General features: G+C 35.3%; 1 protein-coding gene and 1 long non-coding RNA gene across 2 annotated transcripts; both read left to right on the top strand.

Moving 5' to 3' along the window:
- On the top strand, positions 348-2,175 carry LOC18793175 (UDP-glycosyltransferase 73B4). The gene is made up of 2 exons (XM_007224462.2): positions 348-1,480; positions 1,579-2,175. Exons 1-2 carry the CDS (start codon positions 475-477, stop codon positions 2,034-2,036), a joined length of 1,464 nt encoding a protein of 487 aa, XP_007224524.1. The 5' UTR covers positions 348-474; the 3' UTR covers positions 2,037-2,175.
- Positions 4,263-5,813, top strand: LOC109946635. Its single transcript, XR_002269735.1, has 2 exons — positions 4,263-5,051; positions 5,284-5,813. It is a non-coding gene; the product is annotated as an uncharacterized LOC109946635 (long non-coding RNA).

Here is a 12,556-nt window from a genome sequence, read left to right as displayed (position 1 = left end):
GTTATCATATCTTACGTGAATTTGAGAAAGAAAGACGAGTCATTGATGTGGACCCTTACGTAAAAACCCCATACCAATGCCTTGGACGTCTAGATTGGGGTACCCCCACAAGTTTTATAGTCGCGGGTTCATGCAGCAATTGTAGAATAGTATTTATTTCCCCTTCACCAAAGCATTAATTACTGTTGTAGTTATTCGTTTACTATTTTATGTTGACTTGGAAATCTGCCCCTTTTGTCTTGTCCATTCCATCGATCGAGGGCATTCGATCCGACAATGTACATGTGAATTGCTTCCAACTTTTCAGACAGAGGATCTGGATTGAGAAATTTCTATTTATGATCTTACAAATGTGTTATATATAATATGATCAATGAATATGATAAATTTTTACTTTTAAATATATACATATTATAAGCAGAGACATTATATATACAAGCAACTCCACACATACAGAGAATTACAGATCAAACAATGGCATCCCCACAAGCTCCCCATGTTGTTATCTTCCCTTTCATGTCTCAAGGCCACACTCTTCCATTACTAGACCTCTCCAAAGCTCTTTCCCACCGCAAGATCAAAGTCACCATCATCACAACTCCAGCCAACGCAAAATCAATTGGCCAAGACACAGAAAACCACCCCAACATCGGACTCGTTGAGATCCCATTTCCCATCATTCATGGCTTGCCTCAAGGCACAGAAAACACCTCCCAACTTCCATCCATGGAGTTCTTCTTCCCCTTCCTCATGGCCACCAAACAGCTCCAAAAACCCTTTGAACAAGTCCTCCAAGGCATGAGCGTGTCCAAATCACTTCCCATCTGTGTCATTTCAGATTTCTTCTTGGGCTGGACTCTGTCTTCATGCCAAGCTTTTGGGGTGCCTAGATTGGTTTTTCATGGCATGTGTGTCTTGTCAATGGCCATATGCAAATCTGTGTGTGTGCACATGCCACACACAAAAGCAAAGTCAGTTTTGGACCCAATAGACTTGCCAGGCCTCAAGCTTCCCTTTGATCTGAGTGTCTCTGAATTACCAGCTCAGCTCATTCAAGCAACTGATCAAAACGACCCGTTTTTCCAGTTCATGTCTGATGTGGGGCAAGCTGACTGCAACAGCTGGGGGGTTGTGGTGAACAGCTTTGAGGAGCTTGAAAGCGGCACCGTTTCATCATTTGAAACTTTCTATGAAAATGGAGCTAGGGCTTGGTGCATGGGGCCTCTTTTCTTGTATGACAAAATTGAAGGGATCAACAAACCCATCAGCCAGAACCAACCCAACAAGTTGATCCAATTTCTCAATGATCAAGTCACTCTGGGCTCTGTGCTCTACGTCTCATTTGGAACACAAGCAGACTTGACAGATGCTCAACTTGATCAAGTGGGTTTGGGCTTGGAGGAGGCTTTGGTTCCATTTCTATTGGTGGTGCGGTCAACCACTTGGTCTCCACCCAATGGACTAGAAGAGAGGTTAAAAGGTAAGCTAATTGTTTTTATAATTTATCTTAGTACCAATATTTTGTAGATATTTTTATTAGATACTCGGCAATTAACGTCGATATTGAATACTTTGAAGGTAAGGGAATGATAGTAAGGGAATGGGTGGACCAACGACGAATATTATCACACCGAGCAGTTGGGGGGTTTTTTAGTCATTGCGGGTGGAACTCGGTGATTGAAAGTATATCTGCAGGTGTGCCCATTTTGGCTTGGCCTATGATTGCCGAACAGTCTTTGAATGCTAAGCTTGTTGCTGAAGGGCTTGGGGCTGGACTTGGGATTAGAAAATCCCATGATGATTTGGGTTCAAGGATTGAGGTATCAAGGCAGGCAATTTGTGAAGGTGTGAGAGAGTTAATGGAAGGAGAGAAGGGAAGGGATGCAAGGGAGAGAGCACAAGCCTTGGGAAGAGTTGCTTGGCGTGCGGTTCAAGAAGGTGGCTCATCCCATCAAGCCCTAAACAAGTTTATTGACCACCTTTGTGCATTTTCTAGTCAATTGTTTACCAAAAACCCAAATATGATTATTCTCTAGAAAAATTGAAGATGTGATTAAGCGGTTAGCATAGTTAACAAAGTCTGTATGTTTGCCTCTTTGCATTCCAGTTCGATTTCTATTTTACATTGGTACATTATTTGGTATCCAAAAATTGATATAATAAATTAGTATCTCTAGTATTATATAGTACATATTAAATATACACAATTAATTATTTTTATGGTAATTTTTAAAATTATTCGGCATGCCTTTACATCAACAGGGAGTATACAAGACTACTGATTTCTCAATTAATCTTGTCTTTCTTGTTAACCATATGCTCAATAATCTTGAATCTGACTACGTGCATGTTGATCACCAATGGTGAGTAATCCTCCACATAATGAATTTTCATTCCCATGAATTATATAATAAGTGGTTAAGCATGCAATTTTAAGTAATTTTTAACTATTTTTGATAAAATCTCCATTAGTTATGTTGAGTATTACTTGAACGTGAAGTATAGATTCTTGATCAAACTTATGTTGTCATACAAAGTTCCAGTGAAAATGAACTTGATCAATGATCTAATGGCATGTTTACTAGTCTTTAATCACTACTAAAAAAACAGCCATTATCTACTGATTATTTAAATACAAATTCATATTAGTCTGTTTTGAATATTTTTTGAAAATTAAAAAGCTAAATGGGTAAAATTAAATTTAGGGCTTTGTTTATCTATTATATCTATATATATAAAGCAAAAGGCAGAGAATGGTAAAACATTCACAATACTAGAAAATGCCCTTGGTTAATGCAAACATTAAGAATTGAAATTATTAATTAAATGAGGATAATATGGTAAATTCACAATTTTTCGTATTAAAAAAATTAGAATTAAAAGAAAATTCAGATAATGGATCCTATTTTTATGGAACACAAATATCCATTATCTTTTTTAATTCTAAAATAAATTTTAATTTTTTTTTTAAAAAAACCTCTCGCATGCGCGGAAGCGCGTGCAAAGAAGCTAGTCTATATATATAAAGCAAAAGGCAGAGAATGGTGAAACATTTAAAATACCAGAAAATGCCCTTGGTTAATGCAACATTAAGAATTGAAATTATTAATTAAATGAGGATAATATGGTAAATTCATAATTTTTCGTATTAAAAAATTAAAAAAAAAAAGAAAATTCAGATAATGGATCCTATTTTTATGGAACACAAATATTCATTATCTTTTTTAATTCTAAAATAAATTTAAATTTTTTTAAAAAAAAACCTCTCGCATGCGCGGAAGCGCGTGTAGAGAGGCTAGTATATATAAAGCAAAAGGTGGAGAACGGTGAAACATTCTAAAACTCCAAATATGCCCTTTATTAAACAAAAAATTAAAACCACACCATTTTAATTAAATCAGGGTATAATTGTAAAAGAACAATTACGCATAACTTTTAAAAAAATTAAAAATAAAATAAAAAAAGGTACAGACCCTCCAATCAGTTGCTCTTCTTATCAGTTTCTTCATCGTGTTTTAGGAACAGTTCAGTAGCAGTTCCTTTCAGTTTGCCCCCTACTTCCTTCACACCCAATTATCATAGGCCTTTCTTCTTACAGTGTGAAAAACAGAAAGAGGAGCAGAAACATAGAGAACCACGGCTGGGAACAACCACAACGCTCCTTGCCAGCTTCACCAATTTCCCAGGTTTTCCTCGCTTAATTTGATGCCTTATTTTTTCCCCTTTTTACTGTTGTTTTGGTTTCCTCAGAAAATTTCTCATTTAATTGGGTTCCTTCCCAGCATCTCCAGGAACACACAGAATCTCGAAGAATTAAACACCTATGATTTCAACTAAAAGTTTAGAAGGTGGTAAGCCTAACAGATCTTTCTTTCTTATTTGTATTATATTCTTTCTTTGATTGGGTTTTGTGATCTTTCACGTTCAGAGAAGGTTTTAGAGGAAAAGGTGTTTGTTGATGATTTTCCATATTTCTCTATCGTGTATGTTGAACGGTTCTCATGGCTTTTGTGTTCATATCAGACCCATGTCCAAATCAAACGGTAAATTACAGTGGGTAAGAGATTTTTGAGAAACTTACTCCTTTTGCTGCATGCTCACCATTTATCGGATTGATTTTTATTTGCTATATGAAATGGTAGGTATGAAATTTAAGATATGAATGAAAGTTTGGTTATTCAACTTATATTTGGATTCTCGATTATTCAAGAACAGTTGCTGACTCTCTAAGAATAGGGTAGGTGTTTACTTGCATGATTAACTCGCAGGGTAGGTGTTTGATAAAATGTATTTGGTTTTGTTCTACGTATTCGAATGACATGGTGGAGTTTTTTTTTTCGTCACTCTTTTGCAGAGAATACTTTGAAGAGAAAACAGAGAGATGTTGCAACAAGTGTCATATTTGTTTCTTTGGTCGTTCATTTTATGAAATGGTGGGTTTTGTTATTCTTTCATCACGAATTTTGTGTATTTGTTATTATGTTATATTTCTTTACTGTGCGTTGTTTGGTTCTCTTCTCAGGTTATATAAAGAAGCAATCTGTTTATGTTTGCTGCAATGATTGCATTTTTGTAAGAATGAAAAATAGTTTAATCCATATACATTACTGCATTCAGGAAATGCAATCTTCTTTTTGTGTATTGTTGTCTCTTCATATATAATTTAAACTTGCCATAACTTATAGATTGTGTTAAACTGATGACAATGATTACTATTGCTATATTTCTACTATTATTATATATATATATATAAACCCCTGCTCACTTGGTTATGTGGAGCAGTTGGTAGGTGAGAACATCTCTTTTGGCCATGATTGTGATATGAAACCCAACCCAAGTCAGGAAGGTGAATGGGGTGAAAGGGTTCTAAGACGAGGAGGACCGCATGTATACAGATGCTATGATTTTTTTCCTTCTATTTTTTTTTTCCCTCCTGGGATTCCTTTGGTAGAGGAAAGCAAAATGAGGATGATAGAGATGAAGGGAGTTCAAGGAGAGGAAAACTACTAAAGGACTTACTGGCCGTGGCTGTGTTTCTTCTCTTTTTAGAGGTTTGCTTGTTTTTATGCTGATATTTGTTTATTTAATAGTTAAATTGGTGACAAAGAAGACAGCAGCTGGAGGCTTTGATGTACAAGCAGACGTATGCAATTAGACTATGATCTATTGAGATTGGTTTTAAATAAAGACATATGCAATTAGTTATTGCGTCTGTTTCAAATTTCGTTCAAATGGCTATTTTCTTTTACTTTCGTTCCTTAATGTGAATTGTTAACATTGTAGGTTTTCAAGGGGGGTTCAACTTCCCAAAGTGCAGGAGGCTTGCAGAGGAATTGGTGAGCTGCTTTCAACAAAACCGATTACATTAAATAATTGTTTATTCTATGTTTTCATTACACCACTAAAGTGATATATCATCTGTTTGGATGCTTAATCGGGCTTTAGTTAGTTAGTTAGTTAGTTAGTTATTTTTTTTGTTTCATGGTTTTATTCCTTCTGAATACAGAATCATATGTTTGGGTTTGGGTTACAAGATATACTTCAAGTTTTCTTTTGCTACTGGCTTCATGAATTATCGAACCCACGATAATTGTAGTGCAGGAGTTATTGTTCTCTCATCTCATCGTTGCTGTAGGTAGATCGGTTGCACGTGTGGGTCTTCAACTTCTCGAGGTTTATCAGCCTTGAAATTTAGTTATATTCATAAAAAATTATGTGTTGTATTAAATATTTGTTTCCTAACAACAATGAGATCAAAGAATTTGATTGACTATAACAGTTGAAATGATCATTTGTTCTTCTTTGCTGAGAAACAAAAGGAGCCAAATGAAAAAAATAATAAAAGAAAAGAAAGGATAAATTTTGTTAGCACGGCAAATTTGGTATATTTTCAAATCCAGAGGTTTAACCACCAATACAACACGTAGGCTTCAAATAAGTTCCACGTCAGAGCAATTGCGAATGCCACGACATGGGCCCACACTTGCATAGGAGGAATTCCTGGAGAAATTCAACTTAATCATTATCAAGTCTTCAAATAAATTTTATTGATGAATAAAAAGCACACTATCGCATAAGAGCAATTGCGAATGCCACTGTGACAGGCGATGAAAGAAAAAAGAGTAATGCTAAGCTTATCACATTCACAATGTGGTATGAAAAATGTGGTAAGCCTAGCATTTTTCAAGAAAAAAAACAAACTGTTGAGATGCACATTTAGAAATTATTTTATTATTAAATTTGGCTTCTTATATAGAAACGAAAAGATTTTTCTTTTGTCTCTTGATTTTTGAAAATGACATTATTTTTTGTATAGTTTTCTTCTGATAATTAGAGTAGGCATGTAGCAAAATATAAACTATCAAAATTGAAGGTGAGTATATGCAATGGCGGATCCAGGATTATGTAGCCAAGGGGGCTTAGTGTAAAAGTTCTGAAATTTTTCTACAAAGAAAATAATGCTAAAAAGATAGAAAGATAGTACTTCCATTCATAATTCATAACAAAACCAATAATACAAGTTACAATTGTCCACGACGAGTTTTCATATTCTGAAAACGTTGCATTATAATTTCGTTATCAATACAAGCAAAAATATCTCTCTCAATGTAAACAATCAAGCTATCATTCAACCATTGATCTCCCATTCTGTTGCGAAGTGGATTTTTAATAATATTCATAGCGGAAAATGCCCTATCCACTGATGCAGTTGCAACCGGTAAAACTAAAGCCAATGTAAGAAGCAAATACACAAAAGGAAATATTTCATGCATTCCTTTCTCCACCATTTTTTCCGCAAGACTACTAATCCCTTCCAATTGAGAAAAATCACTACTCGAACGCATATGATGAACATAAACACCAAGTTGATCTTCAAGCATCAATAAGTCTCTATCCGAAAAATCATAAGGATAAAATTGAGCAAGACGAACTAGCTTTCGTTTGTCAAAAGCCACAAAGTTATTTTTTGGACTCAAGCATGACAAACAAGTAAGTAACTCAGTACTTACCTCGTTGAAGCGATCATTTAATTCCGCAAGTTGCCCATCAATTACATGAATAAAGATCTCCACACGATAACGATGAGAATTTGTCTTCATTGGAGCATTATGCCGTGATCTCCCTGGAATTACATATTCCTCATCCATGGTAGGAACTATAATATCATGTTTGTAACAAAACGAGAATGCTTGCTCAACCAATTCTTCAAACTCATTATCCCTCATCAACTGCAGGTTTTCCTTGCATGTTTTCACTTTGCATTCACAATGTCTTGATCTTTCTTTTGCAATGCTAGAGACAAAGTGTTTGTTATTCCCAATATAGCTTTCATTACAAATAAGTGAAACACAAACTCAAAAGATTGTATTTCTCTCCATAACTTATAGGATTCACCCGAACTATCATTAGGATTATCATCAACAATCATTTGAAGCACATTCACCACAGATGGGAACATAGAAATGATACTAATCAACGTACCATAATGTGAGTTCCATCGTGTATCGCCGGCACGTTTGAGAGTCCTTTCTTGATTTAAGCCCCGCCCCGTTATAAGACAATCATCTTCAAAAGCTCTCACAAGCTCTTCTTGGTATTGTGCTCTAAGTGCATCGCGAAGCTTACAAGATGCTCCAACCACATTAACCAAACTATTAGCCGTTGTGAAAAAAGAGTTGACATCAATGTTTTTCTTTGCTACCGCAACAAGAGCTAGTTGAAGTTGATGAGCAAAGCAATGAACATAAAATGCACAAGGTTGTTCTCTCAAAATCTTTGTCTTAAGGCCATTGAACTCACCTCTCATATTGCTAGCTCCATCATAACCATGTCCTCGTAGCTTGGAAAAGCTCAAATTCGCGGAAGAAAAGAATTTATCAATTGCTTCATTTAGTGCACTTGAAGTAGTGTCGGTTACATGTTGAACCCCCACAAACCTTTCAATTATTTGTCCTTTGTCATTCACATAACGCAACACCATCGCCATTTGCTCCTTTATTGAAACATCACGTGCTTCATCCACCATTATTGAAAAATATCTATCTTTTACATCACTCAAGATAAGATCAATGGTTTCTTTGGCACAAGAACTGACAAGATCTTTTTGAATTGAAGGAGCTATTAACTTTAAATTTTCCGGAGCATTTTCCAACACAACGGCCTTAACTTTTTCATCATGATCCGCAAGAAATTGCAAGAGCTCTAAATAATTCCCTTTATTACTTGATTGTGCACTTTCATCATGACCACAAAAAGAAAGCCCTTGCCGCAACAAATACCTAGTGCACTTAAGTGATGCATTCAAGCAAGTGCGATAAGCCGTGCGAGCTTGGCTTGTTTGCTTGATCACAATTGTTTCAATGTGTGTAGTTTGATGCATCAAATTGTAAGCAACTTCTCTAGCTTGGTTGTGAACACTACCAACCGGTCCAATATGAAGGTTAAATCTTTCTTTCGCCTTCTTCCAATTATTGAAGCCTACCCCAGTGAATGCATCACCACCCACTTGATCAAAATTAGATTTGAAGAGATAACAATGAAGACAAAACGCAGCATCTTTAGCAATACTATATTCCAACCAATCATGATCATCAAACCAATGAGCAATGAAGCGTCTATTAATTCCTGATTAATTAGTTTGTGGGAATTTATAACTTCTAGATTGACAAGGTCCCTTTTGTAGATATGCTCTTCGGATCTCATCCCTAATATTAGGACTATAATCCGCCATTCAAGTTCTTAGTCCAGGGTCTGCTTGAAGATTAGCTAAGATCTCATCTACTTCAATTGGTCTTGCATTTGAACTACCTGGATTAGACAGAGAAGAACTATCCGTAGATAATTTTCTTTTAAAGAATCGTTCCATAAATCTACAAATCAATTAATTCAATCAATCATTAATTTTTATCCAAATTATCATATGAATATGAAAATTTCAATAACCCACTCTCAATATTCAATATACTCCCTAAACTCATATCAATCAATATTCAATATACCAAATTATCATATCAAATAGCAATCAATATTTAATATACCTAATCAATTCATATTATCAATCAAGCATAAACTCAATCAATCTACATTAATATGATTATCACTATGATTCATATCCATAAATTTAATTACATAAAAAAAAATATCAATATGATTCATATCCATAAATTTCAAGCATAAACTCAATCAATCAATATGATCCATATCCATAAATTTCATTACATAAAAAAAAATATCAATATCAACAATATATATTATCACTATAATTATTAATATCAGATTTTCCATGCTTACTTACTTGTAGTTTAAAAAATGGACGGCGGACGGCGGTAGAAGGAGGTGGTGATCGGCACTGGGCCACCGGTGAAGAGTTGATGGAGGTTGTCCAAGGTTGGGAGGTTAGGGTTTGAGAGGATGGGAAGAGGGGCTGTGGAATTGGGAATGAAAGGTTTGGAGAAAATGAATCTGTGCAGAGCTGCTGTGCGTGTGTGCTGTTCTGTTTTTTTTTTTTTTTTTTTTTTTTAAAACCTGGCCCAAAACGACGTCGTTTTGAGGCCAGGTCAATTAAAAAAAAATTTGACTGAGCCTTGACCAAACGACGTCGTTTGGCAAGGCTGGTTTTAAAAAAAAATTACGCGCAAGGCGCGGCGCAGCTGCGCAGGACATTTCGTTGGGGCATTTCGTCGAGCACATTGTGTGCATATAAGGGGGCTTCCAGCAGCTGTGCAAGGGGGCTTTCATGGACTCTCTTGCCAAATTTCCAGCCTTCCAAGGGGTCGTCCGACCCCTCTTGTCCCAACGTGGATCCGCCACTGAGTATACGTGTTCCTAAATTATGCTAAAATTTGTCAATTACAAATTTAAAAGTATATGTTTAAACATGGTCTCATCTCATGTTATTTATGTATAAATTGACAATGAAAAAGTGAAAGATCAATTAGAGAGGAACGGGTGGCACAAGTGGTCTTGATCGTTGCATGTCTTCCTCCTATGTGCATATTATGTAAATATTTATGTCAAGAATATAAAACTACGATGTTGTGTAGAATGAAAATATTATGTTACTTGAGATTTTCCTATTAATGTTGGATTTGCTTTGGGTAATATTAACGTGTGAGTAATTAATTGAATAAGAATCCCCTTAGCTCCTAAAGTTCATTAGACTAGCCTCCTTGTACGCGCTTTCACACATGCAAGATGCTTTTTTTTTAAATCATGCGCGCTACGTGCGACTTATATAGTTTCACAAATATTTTTTCATAATTATATTTATATAGATGTCTGTTTCAACAGTTTCATATTTTAATCGCCCACGTCTGATAAATCGTCGTCTTAAGAGTTTTCATTTATCGCCCGTATTTTTCTAAACCTCCATTTTAGCAGTTTACACGCTATAAAAGAACAAAAAGAAACTGTTAAGATGGACGTCTAGAAAAATATGGGCGATAAAAAGAAAACTTTTAAGACGATCATGCATCAGACTCACGCGATTAAAATATGAAACTATTGAAACGGAAATCTATATAAATACAATTGCGAAAAAATATTTGTCAAACTATGTAAGTCGCGCGTAGCGCGTGATTAAAAAAAAAAGCCTCTCGCACGCGCGGAAGCGCGTGCAGAAAAGCTAGTTATTATTATTTTCCAGCTAATAAAAAGAGATATTTTAAATACTTTGTAGAGATTATAAAAAAACAGAAGAGAGATCTTGAAATGCAATGAATTTCAAAACAGATATTGGTGCAGTCTCCTAGACAAGTCCACTTTCTCGTTGCTTTATCTTTCTTTCCCCAAAACTTGATCCATCTTCTAATCTAAGTTCTCCTTTCTTGACTTTATTTTCCTCCATGTGTGCTCCTCTCGCATGTTTTTCTTCAAGTATTTTTTTTCCTCTTCTCTCATATTCTCACCACCTTCTCACGTTATCACAACTTCAATTAAGATGTTGGTGGGTTGGTTTCTGACAGTGACTTTGGTTCTTGTCTTGTGTATTGGGAGATGAGGTGATCTTTTCTCCATAGATCCAGTTTACTGCTCTCTATCTCTTCATGGATCTACCATCCGACATCACTGCCACACATTCTCTCCATCTAGCCAAGGCAAAATAATCTGTAAGAAACTTTGATTTTTATAATTATTTTGTATAAAATTCAATTTCAAAATTTCGTTGTTTTAACGTGTTCGGCTCATCTTTTTCTTCAGCCCCTTCACTTCACGCCATTGAAGCAACCTAGATCCAAAAGAAGAACAGGCCAAAACTACGAGCAAATATTCTCACGGAAGAATATTCACTTGTGGATTCTTCAACTTTTGATCTTCTGTCATCGCTAGACTTGGAGGTCGATGGAATCTCTGAGCTCGGGCGTGAAAAAATAAAAAATAAAATAAAAAGAAAAGAGACCGAAACAGGGTTTAAAATAAACTTCTCTTATAGAAAAATAGATTCGAAATCTTACAAGTTTACAAGAAATAAATAAAACTCAGTAGGGACATGAGACCTTACCACAATAGATTGATAGAACTAAATTAAGTGACATGCAATCACACAACCAAATAATATCACATTAATAATAATAATGCATGAATGCTCTTCAATTCTACCCAACCTGTTAATGTATATAATATGGTAATCAAATATGCATGTCCCATACCATGCATTTTACCGTGATTTCAAATGCCCCATTATATAAACTAACACACATCATAGTTATCTCATAATTCCCCTTTTGCTAGTTATCTTGTCTATACCATTGATCTCCAAGCCTAAATCACCCAATCGATAATTATACCGCCGATTTCCTAGTCTACTGTGCACATGTGCTCGCCTGGACTTGGTCCCTACAATGGTTAGACTCAACTACACAAAAATCCTTATCCATTACCCTCTTTTCCATCATTATTTTCTCAATCCAACAACACCAACCAATTACCATGACATGATATAAGTATGCCAACATTATTCAAATAGTTCACAATACGTAAATATCCTATATCAAGAACATTATACAATATCACACATAATATAGAGCTCATAAAATTTAATTATATCAATCTTTGTAAAAGGTCACCAAGAAACCCCCTACCTCGTTTCCAAAACTAGCTCCAAGTTAAGAAAATACAAGCTCCGACCTTTAACTCCTCCAAGAATATTATTACCACTCTCTTTTTTTTTTTTTTTTTTCCTCTCTACCACTATTTGTCTCTCGTTTCTCATGCAAACTATGCATGCCTTTCTCTAGATGTAGTAAACTATTTGTAATTGTAGACTCCTATTTATAGTACAATAAAAGTCGGCTAAAGATAAGATAGAAGGGGAAAGTCGGTATATCAAGTAAGTGGTGTCAATTTGGCATGTGCATATCACTGTAATACTGCCAGCTATAAAAAATTATAGCATGAGGTGTTCAAAGCTAATCAAACTCAAGATATTCATATGACAACTCACAAGGTGATACTGCTCCTTGCTTGGCTATAAAAAATGGACATGTCTATCACTAATATCAATCAAAGTTGATCACTACAATCATTTAAACTTAGCCACCTAGTATTCGTAACATGC

This window comes from Prunus persica, chromosome G1, assembly GCF_000346465.2.
Source record: "Prunus persica cultivar Lovell chromosome G1, Prunus_persica_NCBIv2, whole genome shotgun sequence".
NCBI classification, from domain to species: Eukaryota; Viridiplantae; Streptophyta; class Magnoliopsida; order Rosales; family Rosaceae; genus Prunus; species Prunus persica.
This window is presented reverse-complemented; position numbering and strand designations above follow the sequence as displayed.

Coding starts and splice junctions, on each gene's coding strand:
- LOC18793175 (XM_007224462.2), top strand. CDS start 475: ATGGCATCCCCACAAGCTCCCCATGTTGTTATCTTCCCTTTCATGTCT. Junction 1,481..1,578: donor ACTAGAAGAGAGGTTAAAAG/GTAAGCTAATTG, acceptor AATACTTTGAAG/GTAAGGGAATGATAGTAAGG.